The 19,952-nt window shown below is 21.8% G+C and overlaps 5 protein-coding genes across 5 annotated transcripts; 4 read left to right on the top strand and 1 right to left on the bottom strand. All coding sequences in view use genetic code 6, as the record gives it.

The window, feature by feature from the left end:
• Positions 1-3,728: 3,728 nt before the first annotated feature.
• TTHERM_000227679 (hypothetical protein) lies at positions 3,729-4,065 on the top strand (the record flags this gene model as incomplete). Its single annotated transcript, XM_012797297.1, has 2 exons — positions 3,729-3,828; positions 3,899-4,065. The coding sequence occupies 2 exons, from the start codon at positions 3,729-3,731 to the stop codon at positions 4,063-4,065; spliced, it is 267 nt and encodes an 88-aa protein (XP_012652751.1).
• A 16-nt stretch (positions 4,066-4,081) lies between these two features.
• Positions 4,082-7,474, top strand: TTHERM_00227670 (protein kinase; the record flags this gene model as incomplete). Its single annotated transcript, XM_001014298.2, has 1 exon — positions 4,082-7,474. One exon carries the CDS (start codon positions 4,082-4,084, stop codon positions 7,472-7,474), a length of 3,393 nt encoding a protein of 1,130 aa, XP_001014298.2.
• A 721-nt stretch (positions 7,475-8,195) lies between these two features.
• Positions 8,196-9,552, top strand: TTHERM_000227669 (required for amino acid permease transport from the to the cell surface protein; the record flags this gene model as incomplete). The annotated part of the gene is made up of 5 exons (XM_012797296.1): positions 8,196-8,570; positions 8,659-8,922; positions 8,973-9,086; positions 9,146-9,222; positions 9,273-9,552. The coding sequence occupies 5 exons, from the start codon at positions 8,196-8,198 to the stop codon at positions 9,550-9,552; spliced, it is 1,110 nt and encodes a 369-aa protein (XP_012652750.1).
• A 1,817-nt stretch (positions 9,553-11,369) lies between these two features.
• Positions 11,370-14,873, bottom strand: TTHERM_00227660 (PX domain protein; the record flags this gene model as incomplete). The annotated part of the gene is made up of 1 exon (XM_001014297.1): positions 11,370-14,873. The coding sequence occupies one exon, from the start codon at positions 14,871-14,873 to the stop codon at positions 11,370-11,372; it is 3,504 nt and encodes a 1,167-aa protein (XP_001014297.1).
• Positions 14,874-15,833: 960 nt separating this feature from the next.
• On the top strand, positions 15,834-16,167 carry TTHERM_000227659 (hypothetical protein; the record flags this gene model as incomplete). Its single annotated transcript, XM_012797295.1, has 2 exons — positions 15,834-15,988; positions 16,056-16,167. 2 exons carry the CDS (start codon positions 15,834-15,836, stop codon positions 16,165-16,167), a joined length of 267 nt encoding a protein of 88 aa, XP_012652749.1.
• Between the last annotated feature and the right edge of the window lie 3,785 nt (positions 16,168-19,952).

Raw genomic sequence — 19,952 nt, 5'->3', positions numbered from 1 at the left:
TCAAATACATATTAGATAGTCAGGTACCAGGTATCTGACACAATCACCTTTTCTACCTACCTAATTTTATCAAAATTTTTAATATCTTATGAAATTAAGGAGGAAAAATGAGGCTGCATCAGGTGCCTTATTATATAAATTATACTTTACTATGTTTTTTGCTTGTTAAAAATCATATAATCTAAAATAAAGTAAGCGGAAATAATAAAATATCATTATAAAATGTGAAATTTGAGTGTTTTATATTTATTTTTTTAGATTAGTGATTGGTATCAGATAGAACTAATCTTTTGTTGGATCCAAAATATAATAATTTATATCTTAGTCTCTAAATTAATAACCAAAGGACGTTAGGTTTCAAATATTAAAATTTACTTATTTTTATAATAGGATTAATTAAAAACGTCATCTGTTAAGAAATTTGATATTAATAATATGAAATCAAATTGTAATTATTAAAAAATATATAAAAAAACCTATTTAAAAAAAATAGGAATATCTTCAACTTATTTTATTTAAAAATAATGATAATTATCTTCCCTTTCAATATTTAAAAAAAGAGATCTAAGAGAGAAATATAACAAAATAATAAAAATATATTTAATATTGATAGAAAAAATTTTTAAAATATAAATAGAACATGAAAGTAGCTTAAGTCAAAATAATAATTTTCTTAATAATAGGATTATTTTTTACTTCAATTTAAGCTTAACATTTAAGGGATGAACTTATTTTGACAGTTGCTGAATAAAATAATGACAATAACATTAAAAAATGCTAACCATTAGGTTCAGTATGTTAAAAAGATTGGATTAATTTTTAATGCTGTCCTGAATATAAATGCATATTCAAAGAAAATATGTTTGGGTTTTGTAAAAAATAATGATATATAATTTTATCACTTAAATATTTTAATGCATCAAAACTATTCTATTTTAAATCTATCAAAAAATATGTTGTATAAATAAATCTGCTTTTTAAAAAAGCGTTTTTATTTTTTTATGTGTTAATGTATATATTTTAACTCAGGATTTGTTTTCTTACAACAACAAAAATTTAAATATTAATATACTTTGAATCTTAATTAAGATGTATCTATGAATATATATATTCAAATATTGACGTAATTAATTCACCTTCAAGATTTCTTAAAGTGAGTGTATTATATGTTTTACAAATGTTATCATATAAAAGAATGTTGCAAATAAATTTAATTAAGCTAGTATATTTGAATGAGAGAATAATTTCCATGGAATAAATAGTTTAATAATACATAAAAAATAATTTGTTTAAAATATGAGAATAAAATAGAGGTTTTCATCAAAAATGTCAAATTTTAGTGATTTAACAAGTTTTGAAAAATATTATCAATATTTTTTCAGATTTTCTTTGTAATTATTTTATGAAAAAAATATTATACAATATATACCATAAAACCTTGTTAAGGAAAACTAACGACTTGCGAGGTAAGGGGTAAGAATCTTAAATTTAGATCTCCTATACTTCAAACTGACAATTTTCAAAAATGAAAACTAAATTAGCAGAAAATACAGTATTCTAATTCTTAAATTGTTCCTCCTCAAAAAAAAAAATTTTAATTTAGTATATTTTCATTATTAAATAATCTTTTCATTTATAAATTGAAAAAAAAGGATGCATTATTGTAAAATTTTTTTCAAAAGAAAATGCATTTAAAATATGTAAATCCATCCAAAAATAAAAGAAGCTTTTAAGTTATCTTTTTAGTTTTGATTTTATTTAAATGTTTAATGTTTCTTTATTTAAATCAGCACAAGCATTATTAAAAGCAATTTAAAAATATATGGATTAAAAATGTGAATGAAAATTATTTTAGAAATATTTGAAATATTATCATCATCATCATCATATCATATCATACATTGAGATTGATTAATTTTTATGATTTTATTTAAGTATCTAATTAAAATAAGAAAAATATGTTTTGAAGTTTTATCTAAGTAGAACAATTAAAAGTATTAAAAAAGAATATTAAGAATACAAATAAATGAAACAAATTTAAAAATATCTATGATATCTAAACTGATTCTATCTTCAATTATTAATTATTTAGTATAAGTATAATACTAATGTCCTAAGGAATCATTTTTTTATCCTAATTTAACTAACGTATTTGCAATTAAGGGTATTTTATGAATTTTAAAGGACAATGTTTTTAATGTCCTCTTAATTCTACTCTTTAGAATTAATAATCTGTTTAATCATTAGCTTTTTGTAATATTTACTTACCAAATTATTTTTGTAACTATTTTATTACTGTATAAACCTAACTAAATTAATTGACTACAAGGTGTAGGAACTAACTATTAAAGTTATCAAATTTAAAGTAGTAACTTCTGACTATTGAACTAATATATAAATAAACCTTTCTCATTATTTTTGCCACCTATTATAGCTTAACGATCACCTCATCCAGCAGGGGCCACTAGGAATGGTGCAACACAAGTAAAAAAATCTGTATAGAGTAGTTTTTAAGTTCATTATTATATGATCGAAAGCTCAAAATCTCCTAATTAAATTATTAACGGATAAAAATAGAGCTAAATATGTTAACTGTCCTTCTGAAAGCAATAATTTAGTTGGACCTAACCAATAAAGATATATCACTCCACAATATATATGATTAAAGGATTATTAAATGCAATCATCTTCAATTTAACCTTATAATTGGATATAACCTTCTGCTACTAATTTCTTACCTTGCCATTAATATTCTTAAAATACTGCTGATTTAAAATAGATCCTGAAATTGCTTTGATAAAAATGCTTGCTTATACTTTCAAACTGAAATAACATGTAACTATAAAAAAGGGTTTTATGGAAAAATAATATAAATGTTTGTTTAATGTTGTCATGAATTTATAATAAATCAGGATTAAAGCAGTTGCAGTTGCATTTGCAATAAAATTATTCCGAAGTAATATTTAATTCTTAAAGCGATTATAGTCAATGTAGGAAGTATGGTTAAAATTATTCTACAAATCCCTTTGTATGTTCTCCTTATCATGAGGCCTCTATCCTAATGCAGATACATCTTATTAATACCTTCACTTTCCTTTTAGATTTTAAATTAAAAAACACTAAATTAATTGCATAAGCAACTACATTTTACTTAGAAGAACTATGAAATACTAAAAATAAACACGGGAATATCAAAGTAGTTAATTCAGAATCATTCAATAGCTTCTTTTAATACAATAACATCCTGTACACATTGCCCAAAAAGAAAGATTGAATCAAATATAATTAACAATAAAATCAATGCAACTTTTCTTTAGACAAAATATTAATTAATTAATTTTATTCTATTATTAATGTAATTAATTATTATCAAGTAAATAAGAAATAATAAATTTATTAAATACTTTTCATAAACCAATTATATCAATTTATCTATTCTATTTATATTTATTTGTGACTATATACTATTTAATTAAATATTTTCTAAACATAAAATAAATGGATATAATAAAATTCATTCATTCAAGCAATTTTTTATTAATTGAGACTGTCTCGTTTAAAGCAATTTTTAAAATTAGTAATAAAAATAATAACTTATTTTTGTTATAGTATTAAGGAAAAAGATAGAAAATTATTAATGAATTTGTAAAATCTTCTAATTTTTAAAGGTTCCATCAGAAAAAAAAAAATAAATAAAAGGAAGGAAGGAAGGAAGGAAAAAAAGAAAAATGGAGTTTGCGATAATAATAAATGATTATCAAAATTATTAAAATAAATGTTAATTATAACAAAAAAATTAAGAATTGTTCTAAAATAGCATCATTACAAGTACTTTTTATTCAAATTAACTGGTAAAAATTTATTTATATAATTTATTTTTTTATTTTTTTTGAAAAAGGTGTAATAATTTTTCGACAAAAAAAGTAAAACCTTAAAAAATTAAGTTTATAAATATTTTTTATCAAATATTAACTTATAATCAAAGTTTTGAATAAATATATTAAAATTGTTTAATCAAAAGTTACTAAGTTAATATTTAACGAATATATTTAAGCTATTTATTGAATTTAAAGTCTTTACTATGCAAGAAGATTTAACAATTAAAAAAAAATAAAATTTAAATAAATATATTTAATTTAACGACAGGACAATATAAAAATTTCTAAAATTTATGAATGTAAAAAAAAATAATTAAATATTTTATGAAAATGATTGTATCTTCTTATCAAGCATAGAAACGTCCTATACTTGTTAAGAGTATTGTTTAGATATCAAAAGTTAGCATGCAAAGGAAATAAATCAAGGATACTAAATAAAAATGTTTAATGACTAATATACTATTAGCGATATTATTATAGATACAGCTTATAAAAGATAAAGTGTTAATTAAAAATTTATTTCTACTATAGATAATTCAGAAGAAATCAAAGTTATATTAGAAGAGCATAACTTAGACACATAGTAATAAAATGAATTAATTAATATTATTAATAGAATTGATACTTGCTTTTAGAATAATATAATTTAAGTTTTCCAAAATCTATAAAATAATAATTACATTTTAGAAAAATTACTCAAGGCTAAAAAAACTCAAATGACATTTCATGGATATCATAAATTAGATAAATAGAAATAGAAATAATTGCTATTTATTATTGAAATTAATTAAAAAAGTTAAGACGTTAAATAATTCCAAATGAATGCAATTTAACAGAAAGAAAAGGAAAAATAGATCATAATTTTAGAAAGATACTATTAATTAAAAGATGAGTTTTATTTGTTTGTTTTATTTAAGGAAAATTACTTAAAATATAAATAAGCGATAAAGTAGTGTATTTAGAAGGAAATATAAGCTGTTTGGAGTATTTAGAGGTTTTTTGAAGGAATTTAAGATAGATTAGATGTCTTAAGTAGAATAAAAAATTTATTTGAAAAAATACTAAATTAATTAGTTTATTAAAAAATTTACTTGATAGATTATAAGAAAGAGGAATTATAGGTTTATCATTTTAATGGGTTTTAATAAGTTTCTAATGAATTTTAAGACATAGTCCTCTTGATGTTTTTAGGAAAATTTAATATAGAAGAATTCAAAAGATGTAAAGATAATTATGAGTTTTTAGGATAGAAAATAAATAGAAAAATTATAATAGACTAGATCCAATTTGGGCTAGACATGTAAATTTTGGTTTTAAACAAAAATAATAAGAAATTAGTTGAAATAAAAAAAAATATGTAAATGGATTCATAGAAAATGATTGATTAGGTGATATTTAACTTTAACACAGTAAATTGTATTAACGATAGCAAGAACCAGATTAATTCAAATTGGTTTAATAAATTTTAGAATGAAATATTTACATCTTTATTAGATAAGCAATACTTTTTGTGTCGTTTAATAAAATAAGAAAGCTAAATTCTTATGTTTGATGGATATCAAGAAACAAATAGTAGATTTAAAGACTTAACATTCAAAGTATATTATCAAAGAGAAAATAAACTTATTGATAAAGAATTTTTCATCATTAATTACTATTAGAAAAAATTAAAAGACAAAAAGATATTGCTTGATTATTTGTAAATAACAAATGATTTGAATATTTTGGCACTTGATAAGCAAGAATATAATAATTTTTAGGCTGATATAAAAAGAGATTTAGAGAATTAAGATATTTAAATATGGGATAAGCAAAAATTTAAGCAATAAATTAATTAGGCGTTGAAAAATAAAAAGACTTTTCAAAAGCAATTTGATAAAATTCTTGATTAGCTCATACAAAAAAATTACTATCTATCTAATTACATTTCTGATTCAGATAAGTAAGAAGAAAATTTGTAATTCTTTACAGGATACTAAATGAGATCTTTATCATAAAATAATGATTTAATATTTTAAATGCAGCATGAAATAGATAATCAAAAACTACATAGAGAATAAAACATTATCGAAATGATTGAAGTAGATTGCTAAGAATAAATAAAGCAAGACTACTTCAAATTTGAAGAAAATATTCATGTTACTATTTTTAAGCAAAAGCAGTATTAGCAAATCAAAGATAAAATAGAAGATCTTAAAAATAATAAGCACGCTTTTATATTTGATTTGCAGAAAGTATATTAATAGCTTAAATCAATTAAAGAGCTGAAAAATCATTAAATTCTATTTACTCAATGGGAAACCATTTCTAAAAGCTTAAAATAACGAAAATATTTTATCAATTCATACATAAGTTAAGGTGGATTCAGTATAGTTTTGGAGGGATATAAATAAATTTCTCTAGGTAAGTGTGTAGGTGTTATTTTTAAATTTATTATCGAAGAAAGTAAAATAGATATTTAAAATGAAATTGATATAATGAATCGAGTTAATTAACATTAAAATATTATTAAGTTATTAGATCATTTTTCAATTAACGATTCATTATAGGTTTTAGTTTTAGAAAAATGTAGGTATAGTTTGAGGGATGAATTAAATTAATAAACAGATAAGGTTAAAATAATTTAATCAAGAGTTAAATAAAATGAATTTTAAGATGAATACAATCCATTTGGAGTTTAAAAACTGATGAAAATATTCTCTGATTTATTAGATGGGTTGATTGAGATGAGAAGTCATCGTATTATTCACTCTGACATTAAACCTTCAAATATTTTAATTAAAGATAATCTTGATTATGTATACTGTGATTTTGGAGTTTCCCTCATTATATAAGATGATAGTTAAAGATAACCTCTAGGTTATACAATAATCTATGCCTGTCCTGAGGCTTTAAATTTAAATACAATAAGTTTCAAAAGTGATGTTTACTCTCTTGGCAAAACATTTAGAGAAGTACTAAGAGTATATAATAAATTAAATAATAAAACTTAATTTATAATGCAAATAGAAAAAATTATTAATGAAAATATGGTCCTTGAAAATGCTTCAGATAGATATGATTGCTTGAAGTTGCACCAATTATTTTTTGATTCTATCAAATACTTGGATGATAATGCAAATAAATTTTTTTTAGAGTTTTACCAAAAAAAAATCTTCAAATTAGTTTTCATCCATCCTTTATCCGTATTTGACTTTTACAAAAATAAAGATTTTACATTCATTGAAACTGCTTAGAAACACTATTACAAAATTAGGAAAAAAATTTTATTTATGATTCATGAAATTTAAATTAATCTTCTCAATAAAAAAGATGATATTTTTATTCTGAAAATATTTGAAAAGGTTAAAATAGATTATTAATATTTTAAAAAAATATAGTAAGGTAAATTCCTTAAGAAAATAGTAAATTTAGTTACTCAAATAAAGCTTAAACTAAAGAAGGTATTTACAAATTTTAATTAAATGTTACTTGGATGGAGTAAAAGATATAATTTTAAAACTCAGGATAACTTTGAAAAATAAAAATAATTATTTAAAACCAAATAGTAATAAAATGATAATTAATTAAACCTAATAAAAACAAAAAAAGTATGATATATTTCTCTCCATTAATTTAGTTTAAAATAATAGTGGATTAAATTTTATTAAAACTTATATAAATAATTTACATAAAATGTTATTTGAAAAATAAATTTTATGTTTTATTTAAACTTATTTAGAATTTTCAAAAAAAATAAATTTAAATAAATTTTAAATTTTCTCAAAATTTTATGAAAAAGTAAAATTAAATACTTTTTATTTTTTTTTTTTCAAAATATTGATAAAATAAATTTAATACTAAAAATACATGTTGGATAGATATTAATTTTTATTTAAAATTTAATCTTTATAATTTAATAACTTACTAATCAAATATATGATAACTAATTAATCTTAAAAAAATAAAAAAATATCATAATAGCTTTCTCTGATTGGTTAAATGTTAAATGAAAATAAATTAACTTTTTATTAAAACTTCTTTCTAATTATGTATTTTTTTCTATTTAAATGATTATAAAATAGTCTAATTTATCAACAAAATAAAAAAGATCTTAAAAAAAATGAATCAAAAAATGATCAAAAACAGAATTTTTTTGTTTTTATTAATCATTACTAAAATTCTTAATGAGTTAAATGAGTTTTTAGTTTTAGGTGAGTGAAAGTTATTTTTAAAATATTAAAATAATTTTTCTTTTTATTTTAAGATTTTAAATAAGAAATTAAAATAAAAGTAAAAAGAAGAACTTAATAAATATTAAAAAAGTAAATAAATTGAATGATTAAAAATAGTATTTTAAGATTTATCCTATCAGAAAAAATTTAAGTAGATCAGTAATAAAAAACAAAAAATAGAAGAAAATAATAAGAAGAAATTAAAAAAAATAAGCTTAAAAATAAAATGTAATCAAACAGAGTTATTTTGGCTACAGCATCTTATGATCATACTATAAGATTATGGGATTAGAATTAAGGATGTATAGAAACTATGTCATATTCTTCTAATATACCTAAACGTTTCGATCAAATTAATAAATAAGGATTTTTGGTAAATAAGATTGAAATTTCTCAGAATAAGCAATACTTAGGTGCAGCTACTAGCTTTTTAGCCATGATTTATGATTTAGGAAAGGCTTAGTTATCTAAAATACCAGTACATATTAGCCTATTAAAAATATTTATATCAAAAATTTCTATCTCTTAAGATTTAGTTTTTCATATCTTTCTAAAAAATAATTTAGGTTTTTGCTTATGATGGCTACAAAAATAATGTGACTTCAATAGGATTCAATTAAGATAGCAAATGGATCTATACTGGTTCTGAAGATGGTAGTATACAAATCCACCATTTAGCTATGCAAGGTGTACCTAAAATATTTTCTAACAAAGAACCAGTGAGTTAAGTTGTGTTACATCCAAATGAAGTTGATTTAATTTCAGTTGATCAAGATGGAATCTTAAAAATATGGGATTTAAGAAATGAAAGTTAATGCAGAAAAGAAATAGTAACATTTATTATTTTTTTACATAAGAAATGGTAACTTTAATAAATAAGGTTTTGGCTCCTAAAATAGGCTTAAGATCTGTTTCAATCGCCACGAATGCTTAATTTTTTTGTGCAGCAGATTCCTCTGGAACTCTCTTTATACAAAACCTAGGTAGAAATGATGTATAAAATATTTTATTATTTTCAAAATTATTAAAAATATTTAACTATTTATTGAATAGGAAATCATTTCTCAGCAAAAGATTGAGAATGCCCATAATGATTATATTCTCAAATGTTAGATCTCTCCATTTGCCAAGTATTGATAAAATATAAAATAAAATAATTAAATATACCAATTTGAAAAAGGGATATAGTTACTTGTAGCGCTGATAGATCTATTAAAATTTGGAGCTTAAATCCATAATCTTAAAAATTTGAGCACAAAAATACACTCTATCATTATAGATGGGTTTGGGATGTATCCTATGGGTGTGATGGTTAATTTTTATTCTCTTGTTCCAGTGATAATACTGCCAAACTATGGAAACTTGATAAAGAGTCAAATTAAGTTGAATATTAAATATTCAAAGGACATACTTAAACAGTTAATTGTGTAGCCATTAATGATATTGCTATTAATTGTTGAAATACATGCTTATTATTTTGATTCACTCTTACTTTATAATCATAACTAAATAATAAAATAATTATATTAATTGTAACAAATTTTTTCGTATTTTATGTACTCTAACCTTTTAATAAATTTTTAAAAATCTAAATCATTTGATTAAATTTACAAAAAATAAACATATAAATTTTATGATTTTTTCAACTTCATTTTTTTTTGAATTAATTCTTATCAAATTTTTTAAATCAGAAAATGTAAATTACTTGTTAATTTTTTCTAAAAATTATTTATTTTATTACTATTTTTTATCAAATATCTTACATTTCAATAATTTAAGCTTACAAAATAATGAATGAAATTAAGCTTTTTAATTGAAAACATCTTAAAACTAATAGAACTAAATACTATTTTTAATACTTAAATTCTGTGGATTTAAAAAATATAAAAATATTACCAAAAATAGTAATTTGATTTTGTAGAGTTTAAACTATTAGAAAAATATTTATTTAATAATAAAATAAAATTTTAACAAATTCAAATTCTTAATAAAGTTTTTCTTAAAATCAGTTATTTAATTTATACTATTTATTTAATAACTCATGTTCCAATAACTTAAGCTTATAAAAACAAAGAATCACATTAAACATTTTAATTGATAATGATTAATACTAACATAACTTAATAATATTTTTAAATATTTAAATTCATAAGAGTTAGTATTTAAAGATAAATAATTTTTTTTATTGTATAAATAGCTTATGTTTTTAAAAGCCTTTTTAACAAATTAATATCAAAATAAGTAATTTGATTAGTAGTATTTAAAAAATAAGAAAAGCATTTATTTCAATTTTTATACAATATTTAATAAATTTAGAATAATCTATAAGATAAGGAATAAAAAAAATTCATTAATGAATAAATAAAAGAGAATATTTCAATATCTTAGTTATAATTAAGTAAATTTTATAAAACTAGTAAAAATATAAAGGACGAAATAAATTTATTAGAAAAATTATTACGAGTGAATTTATTATAGATTTTATTATTAATTTATTTATTTGTTTGTTTGGTTTTTTATTGATTTTTATTATGGAGATTTTTATTATTGTATTTATTAATGAATAACAATGAATTTCATTTGTTTTGGATATAATTTAAAGTTGTTATTTGTTATAGTATTTTTTTAAATTTTTATTTTTCTTACAATTGGTTTGCTTTTTTTATTATATTTATTCTAGTTTATTTATTTTCTTTAAATAAATTCTTAATAATTGATTTTCTGATTATTTAAGTAAGCTTCATTAAAGCTTAATTTGCTTTTGTAAAGGAGAAAGAAATATTAAATTTATGAGTAATTTGCCTTTTATTTATTTTCCTCTTAATTGAAGTAATTAGATTTTAATTAATTTAAAATCAATTCATTGATTTCTTTTTTGTTGGGATTCATTAGGTATGAATTTTATTGATGTAATCACGATTTTTTTGATAGAAATATTTAATTAATTTCCACTCACTCTACTAAAATCAAAAGTGTTGATTTGTTTATGATTAAAAACAAAAGTGCTCATTTGGTGTCAAAATGTTTTGTGGTTTTAAATTTGGTAGTATAATATACATTAATTAATTATTTAATATTTTTAAATTCTCTCAGCAACTAACTTTACAGCTTTTTAGATGGTTATTCAATCATTCACCAAGAGAAATAAAAATATCCAATTAAAATTCAATTTTTAAAAAATTATTAAAGTACTACTTTAATGCTACATATAAAATTCTAGATTTCGAAGTTTTATTTAAATTTTAACATCTTAAAGCTCTCCTAATTAGCTAAGTCATCACTGCTTTCCAAATTATTTTCCTGAGGTAGAAGATGAAGAGCTGATGTTTTTTGAGGACTAATGTTCTATTTTATTGGAATTATTTAAGTTGTTTTTGCTTTAACTTAATTATTATTAATCACTAGTTCTGTTTCTACTATAATTATAGTAATTTTTGGTGTTGTATTCATCTTGGTTATCAATTTTAGAGGCGTTAGAATCAGTTAAGACGTTTGAACAATCATTAGCATCTTCAAATATTGTCTCAGGTACACTCCTTGGCTTACAAGGTAGGGTGTTAATCTTGCTAAGATTGCTTTACTATTTACTAGTGTTTGTAAATGTTGATGTAGGCGATTATGCAAAACTTTTGCTTTGTTTTTCATTAGTATGCTGGTTAGTTTGGTTTATAACAGCTTGAGATGAGAAGCAATTAGTTTCTTTAGAGAGAAAATGATTGATTACATTCACTTCTTCCTTTATTAAAGTCACGACAGACTACAAATAAATGTTAAACTAGTTGGTCCTATCAACTAGCTCTTAGCTCGATAGCTATGCTTTGTTCTGCTTTTTAGGAAAATTAGCAAATTTATACTGTCTGTATTTGCTGCTTAGATATTTATAGAGGTCGTTGAACTCTCTATAACTTCTCTAAATAATCATACTTTCTCCTTTACTATCAAAGAAACTAATGTTAAAAACAACAGTCCTTTTATCGAATTTTTCTGATTATTCAAATGATACTACTTTAAGATCAGAATATCTCTCTTAATAGTATCCAAGACTCTCGTCTTAGCTATCAAGTTTGTATAAATTATCTTGGCTTTTCGATGATTCATTTCCTTTCTTAGGTTATAATTGATAAGCATAATTATAGTTAGCATGGTCTGCTGCTTTTTTGTTAGTATTTTCTGTCTAATTGACCATCTTTTTAAAATCATCTGAGCTGCCAGTTTTTGTCACCTTTTTAATTTGTTATTATGAATTTGATTAAGGACTTACTTACTATGATTAAATGTTAGATTATGTCTATTTTTTACAAAATAATAGATCATTCATTTGATTTAAGACGTGCTATTTATCCTGACTCTTGGTAATAAGGTCAGTTGATTGAGGAGAACTTTTGAGTGAGCTGTTTTAAGGAGAAGTAGCCATGTTTAAAGATTTTTACTTTGTAATTTAATTAGTCACTGTTTTTTTATCTTGTTATTCTATTTAAGCATTTTATTACTATTTTCCTTGTTGATAATTCTTTTGTTTCATCATTTTGTTTTAGTTGTTTTATCCACCATTCATGAGGTAGCTATCACTTGTTTGGCTCGAATCTTATTTACTTGAAATATCAGAATGATCACCAGCACTGTTAAGTTAGAAAGCTGCTGTTTCTCCACTGTTAGCTGCTAGACTAGGAGAGGCAGAGTTCAAAGAAGCTGCTTGTATGTTACTGTTCTCATAGCAGTTTAAATTAGAGTTTCTTTTAAGATTACTGATATTGATATTTTATTATTAATGGTAGTCGTTTTGCTATTATGGCTAGGAAAAAATGGAGTTATCAGCTTTCTTCAAAGAAGAATTTGAAGAAGATTTAGCTGAGCTATGATTATTATTGTTGTTTGTATTGCTATTATACTGATGGAAGTTTTAGCTGAAAGAAGGAGTAGTGATTTACTATGACAAATATAAAGAATCTCTATTACATGAAGAATTTGTATGAGATTCAATTTATGCAGGATGATTAGTGAATGATGGAGTAATGAACTAGTTACTACTCATCAAATCTACAGAAGACTAAAGAGTATCTGTTAGTACAGTTGGCTATCTTTGGAAGGACTAATGATAGTTATTATTCATTTAAATTTAGTATTATTTTAAGTTGCTGATGAGATTACTTTTGTTTATATTTTAGTTATTGCTATTTTGTTGATTATTATCAGTGAAATCTACGCTTCCTGACCAATTATCCCCAATGAAGAGTCCTTGAATCTAAGACTATTTCTTTTATTCATACTTTCCATCCTCCTCTTCTATTCTATCAAGAGAGTCATCATTTGAATTGAAGTCTTTTCTTCCTATGCATTAGATACTACTCTTACTTCTTGCAGTCAACTACATGCGATTCTTTTGGTCATTCTTCTTTTAATTTTTAAGTTTACCATTATTATTATTATTATTATTAGAATAATTAGGGTTATTTTCATAAGAATTATCATCCTCACTTAAGTTTTCGCAATGATTAATACTGCTGAAGCTATCTTCTAAAGTATTCGTAATCATTCCAGGAGTTTTTGGGGTCATTGAACTTTTCTTTACAAGGTTATTGCTGCTTCCTGTATTGATTATATTAATACTGCTATTGTTATTGTTGTTATTATTGTTATTGTTTTAAGTGTTTTGAGCGTTAGAGAGGGTTGAAATTCTAGAGGAAAATCCAGTTTGTTGCATTTGCTTGTAATTATTTTTGTTATTACTTCTAGATGTATTTTCTTCTTCAAGTTTAGATTACTTGTGAGCAACAGCTGCATGTGGATTATTGTAGTTTTAATTTGGATTTTAATGGTTTTACAAATTTGAGTTATTTTGAGAGCGATACTATCCGTAATCGAGGGTGGTTTGCTGCTAATACATATTTTACTCACTGTTAGTGTAGTTGGCATATTCTTGTGAAGCGTTAAGCAGAGAAGCAGAGTTTTAATTCTAAACTTAGTCAAAATTTTCTAGATTCACTTCTATAAAATCATAAGTTCTAATAATAGTATAGACTGCTGAGGATATTTCAGTCAGTATGTAAACACAAGCACAAATGAAACAGTATGCATCTATGTGCTCTCTAGCATTACAAAACAAAAGGATAGCAAAAATAAACCCATTTTAGAAGCAATTGATTAAAATAATGATGAAAGTGCGTCGCAAAGTTTATTTAAAGGTAATTGCATCAAAATAGATAAAAGCAGCAGAGCAGAAACAGCAAATATAATTCAGTGTGCATATTACAAAAATAACCATTCCTCCATTTCTGTGAAAGGCAACTACTAAAATGGACATAATAAGTGCTTCCAAGCCTGCCAAAACTTGTAAAAAGATTTTCATACCATAAGCAAGAATATTGCGCATCCTGTTTTATTCAATATCAATGGCGAAGAATATTTAGCGATTTTACTTAAATTGATGTCTCCAAAGACTGAGACTCTTGTACAAAACATAAAAAATATAAATGACATGGAAAGTGCTCGCTATAGTGAGGAGAGAGCATCCCACATCACCAAAGGAGCAGTATTATAAATTAGGAGAATCGGATGATGATTTTGTTGGATCATCGCTAAAAACTGTGTTGTTTAAAGTAATATTATTATTATTATTATTTATATTATCACTTAGATAATTAAGAGAATCAAGAGTATTTTGATAATTTAGAGTCAAATTAGTAGAAGAATTAGCTTCTAAATTTTTTACCCATATTTTAGTGAGAGGATTAATAATCGAGTGAAAAACGGTTGCACGTAAGTTTAATTAATGAGTAGACATTCAACTCCTGTGTAATATCTCAGTTGAATGTATTTGAATGTCTTTTAATTAAATATTATCCAAAGTAATTTAATAGACCAGATTAACTTTTAAAGAATTAATGATATTAATGATGATGATAATTTATTCTGTATCAAGTAAATCGTTTTCTCTTTCACTAAAGTTACTGTGATTGAGTGGCTGTATATGCTCCCAGAGTCAGCGAGCAAGCTGGAAATAAACTTGTTGGAAGTAGGAAATAGATTTGAGAATTGACTCTGTGTTGATAAAGCTTTTTAAGCACAAGTTTGTATATTATTAGAGTCACCCTCTCTACCAATCTGAACGATGGTGATGTGATTAATGTAAAAATATATTTATTATTTATATTGTTTGATTTCTCTTTTATATACTTACTTACTTCTTTCTTTCTCTTTTTCTTTGTTAATTAATACTCTATCAAATGGATCGATTGATTGATTCTTTCCAAGATATTTTGAATAAAATTAATTATTTTTTTTTCTTACTTTTCTTATTATTATTTCTTTATTTGTTTTCTTTATTTTCCATTCATTCTTTCTTTCTCCATACTAATTATAATGCACAGAAAAGATAGATGCATGTATTTAATGTATTAATTTATCAATTGATCGATGGATGGATCAATAGATAGATATATACTGCATATCTGGAAAGGCTTATCAGTGATATTCAAAGCTCCATAACATTTACATATTTATAACACGATTAGATAATTAATTAATTAATTTATTTATTTTTCTTTTCTGCTTTTCTCATGCATGCGAAGAAAGGCTGACAAATTAATTTTATGATTTCTGTTAACTATTTTTTTCATACATTTGCTTAGGATTAAGCTGAATTTTCCTTTGCATATTAACTTTTTTGTCTTCTAGCTCTTCTTTCCATTCTTAAAATTAATTACTTAATAAATAAGTAATACTCTTGTTTAATCATTAGCGAATGCAAGTACTATCTTTAGATTCACTATATTTTTTTTACTTACTGAAACTTTGTAAAAGAGCAAATGTAATTTAAATAAAATCTAAAAAGATTTCACATATTACTGCTTATTGCTAAAAATTTAACTAGATTAAAATCACATTTTTAGTTTTCACGTAAATTTTTAGAAATTTAATTTATCCTTTTGATATGAAAACTTAAAAAATATCTATCACAAACTAGGTCAAGCAACCCTTATAATTAATCAAAAGCTGATTGGCACAAATATTTGATTATTTAAAAGGTAAATTTTTAAATTGAATTCAACTAAATCAGCAATATTGATGAGTTTTGATATAAATTGAGAATAGCCTAAAATACAAAAAAGACTTAAATTTTTCTATATTTACTGATAATATTATAATACTGCTTGATCATTCTCAAATTAAATCCAAAAAATAAAAGACATCAACTAAATATTTAAAACTTTTACTATATTCAGCCAAACAAAAAAACAAATAAAAAATCTGATAATCTCTCCTTGATTTTCGATTGCAAAATTCGCGATTGAATTAATAATTCAAAAATAATCTTTTTCCCTTATATTTTATATGCAACTTTCAATAGAAAAAAGGTAAAAAAATTTAAAATTTAAATGATTTATTTTAATTGTTTTGTTTACACTTTCAATAACTAGTAAAGCTGAAGATTTTTATGATTAAAATAAATCAAATTAACTTTAATATATGACGAAATATGCTTTGGTTATCAAATTATTTGGGTTGGTATATTCTTTTATACATTTTTTTAACCTCAAAAATATGAGCTAATTAGCAGTTTTTAAATTTTAATATTTAGATAAATCCTTACACAAAAATAAATATTCACAAGTCAAATGACTTTTGATCATCTTGATATCAAAAGGCTAACATTAAATATCAAGTATAAGTGTATATGAAACATTTTTATTCATTTTTTAAGGCATTATATTTACTCAAATCAAAATATATTTAAATAATTGCACTGTGCACAAAGCTAAAATATATTTTATTTAAATTTTAGAATAAAGCTAAAACAATTTGTGAAATTCAATTAAAATGTTAACACAATCTAAAAAATACACTACAGTAATATGTTTATATATATTTATCTATCTATTTCAAATATCATTTATTATTGTAATTTGATTAAATTGAAAAAGTAAATAATTAGGCTTAATCTAATTAATTAGATAATAACCAAACACAGTTTTTAACCATATCTTGTTTACTAACTAAATATAGATTTTAACTTACACTTCTTTAATTTTTTTTTTAAGTATAGCTTACATATACCATCCAAGACTCTTTTTAACTCATTTATTGGATAAAAAAAGTAGTCACAAAAAAATTAAACTTAAAAGTTTCCATTACTATATTTTGAATTATATAAATCAAGTCATAAAAAATATTACTACTTACTTCAAAAATGAAATTGTAAAGATTTTCTTAAAAAAATACTATTTTACATTTTTAAAGATGCTTAAATTTTTCCACAAATTAAATGAGAGCGCATTTAAATATTTCATATAATTACGTAAAGGGCGATTCGATATGATATATAAGCATTTATCTCAATTTTATTAATTAATTAAGTAAATTAATTCGTTCTTTATTCCGTCATTTCTAAATTTGATTTATGTAAATTAAGTAAAAATGAATGGATTACCAAACCCAAATTCAAATTTTGATATTTATTTTGTAAAATTAATACTTTTTATTTTTAGAAGAATTGATCAGAAAAGCATGATCAATCTTAAATCTTTTATCTTATTTGAAAATTTTTGGACAACTCTAATTTTTAGTTAAATGTAAAGTTAGCTTTTTGCTCATTACTTTGTAAATATTAAAATATGAAGTGACTAAGTCAATAATTAATAAAAATCTTTTTAGCAACCCTTTTTAAAATTTGAAATCAAATAAGTGTAATACAACAAGGCACAAAATCTAAATTTAATCACAGAGTATGAATTTATGAATTGACATTTATATTGTTACTTAAAATTTCATTAATTTATCAAAGAATTTTCTTTTAGAGATAATATTTCTGAATTTCAGTGATTTTTTCCATTTCCATTCAAAATTTTCATAAGTAGTTTTTAAAAATTTAAATTTATAATTTAATTTCACTCTGTAAAAATTTATCCATCTTTTTATCTTGCTTTCTTAAATAAAAAAAATCTGACTATTATTTAATGGTTTTTATTATTTACTATAACAAGATTATTTTAATAAAATAATATTTAGAAAAAAAAAGCATCTTAAGTCAATTGCATAAAATATTTATGAATATTATTTCTATAGGTATTTTTTATTTAATTATTGAAGTATAGACTAAAAATAATAAGGTACTAAATAAAATTTAATTAAAATGCTAAAAAAAATATTTTTCATTATAAAATAATTATATATTAAGTTATTGTGTTTAGGAAAAACTATTATAATTGGATTTGGATGAGAAAAATGAAATAGCTTTATGAGAAAATTTTGAATTATTTGGATTTTGAGATGTCTAAAAAGAAACTTGCTTATGCCAATAAAAGTGTCCTATAGTAAATTTAGATTAACATTTATAATTCAATGACATATAACTAACTATTAAATAGCCCACCTATTTTATATTATTACATATTTAGTCATTCGGCTTTACTTTAATTTTTAGCTTTACTTACTTTTAAAAGTTAGGCTTACTTTAATTAATAACATGTTATGAATGCTGCATTTAAATTTTAAATTAAAACCAAATGTAACCTTTTGAGCTTTTTTTTGAATAGCAAATATAAATTTACGATAATGAATGAAAAACTAAAATCTTTTTGAATCTTCAAAAAAAAATGTTCAAAAAATTTTGTAAGTTTATTTTAAATTTATAAATATTGTACAATGAATATTAAATTTTGATTTAACTTATGTTGATGAATAAAAACTAATAAATTAATTTATTAAAAAAAAATAAAATAATTCATGGTTGCTAATTGTTCTTCTATCTTTAAAAAGTATTTAAATATTTTTATGTAAGTTATATAGTAAGTCTTTCTATTTAAAGTATTTAAAGGATTAAAAATAAAAATAAACAGTTTTTTTAGAAGATTAAATCAGTTTTCTCAGTTGTTAAAAATACAATTTGCTTTCCTATTAATCTTAATAAATTTATCCTTTAATAAATTTAGATTCATATTGAAAATAAAATGACAAATTATTATTTATAGAGCCCACCTATTTATTTGTTACTTAGTCATTAAGCTTTACTTTCTTCAATTTTTTTCATTATCTCAAATGGTAAGCTTAGTTTAATTATTAAATATTAATGGTAATCTTTATTTAATTTAATAAAAACAAAATTTATTCCTTTTTTATTTTAATCTTTTACAAAAAATTTATATAAGAAATTATTTTCTTAAATAATCAGAGCTTAAAATATATCTAAATGCTATTGTTAAATCAATTAATAGATATGGCATCATTACTTTTGGATAGGTTTTATTTATAAATAATAGACTTTGTTTAAAATATTATCTTATTTATGTTAAATTAATTAAAGAAACTAATTTATTTATAAATCTGAATTAAATGATAAAACAGTGCTTATTTTAATATTATTTTTAGTTGTAGAAATTATTTTTAAAATATTAAAATAAATTTTAAATACAATTTTTTATCAACAACTTTTACACTTTATATATGAATAACTTTGCTTAAAGTTAATTATAAAGAAAAACTTTTACAATTGCTCATGAAGTAGATTTTAAAAAGCATTTAAAAAGAAACTTTTTTAACTAGCACTGGATTAAATGACTTCGATTTTTCATTTTAGTATCAACAATAGCATTAATAGTAGGTAAATAAAATTTATATTTTAAGATAAGGCTATTTTTACTATATACAAACTTTATTTAGAAATAGTTGAATTTATCATAATTCTATAATCATTTGGATTGCCATTTAATTTAAAATTTTAACTTTTGATGTATTTAAAAATACTTTAAATCTATTTTTTAGTTATTATTTCTCTATTTGTATAAAATAAATTTAAATATTTGTAAAATTAATTTATCTGTCAGTCATTTAATTTTAGTGGATTATAAATTTAATTTCTAATTTA

Source organism: Tetrahymena thermophila (assembly GCF_000189635.1).
Source record: "Tetrahymena thermophila SB210 genomic scaffold scf_8254665, whole genome shotgun sequence".
Classification (NCBI taxonomy): Eukaryota; Ciliophora; class Oligohymenophorea; order Hymenostomatida; family Tetrahymenidae; genus Tetrahymena; species Tetrahymena thermophila.
The sequence above is the reverse complement of the archived record's forward strand: the minus strand, read 5'-3'. Positions and strand labels throughout refer to the sequence as shown.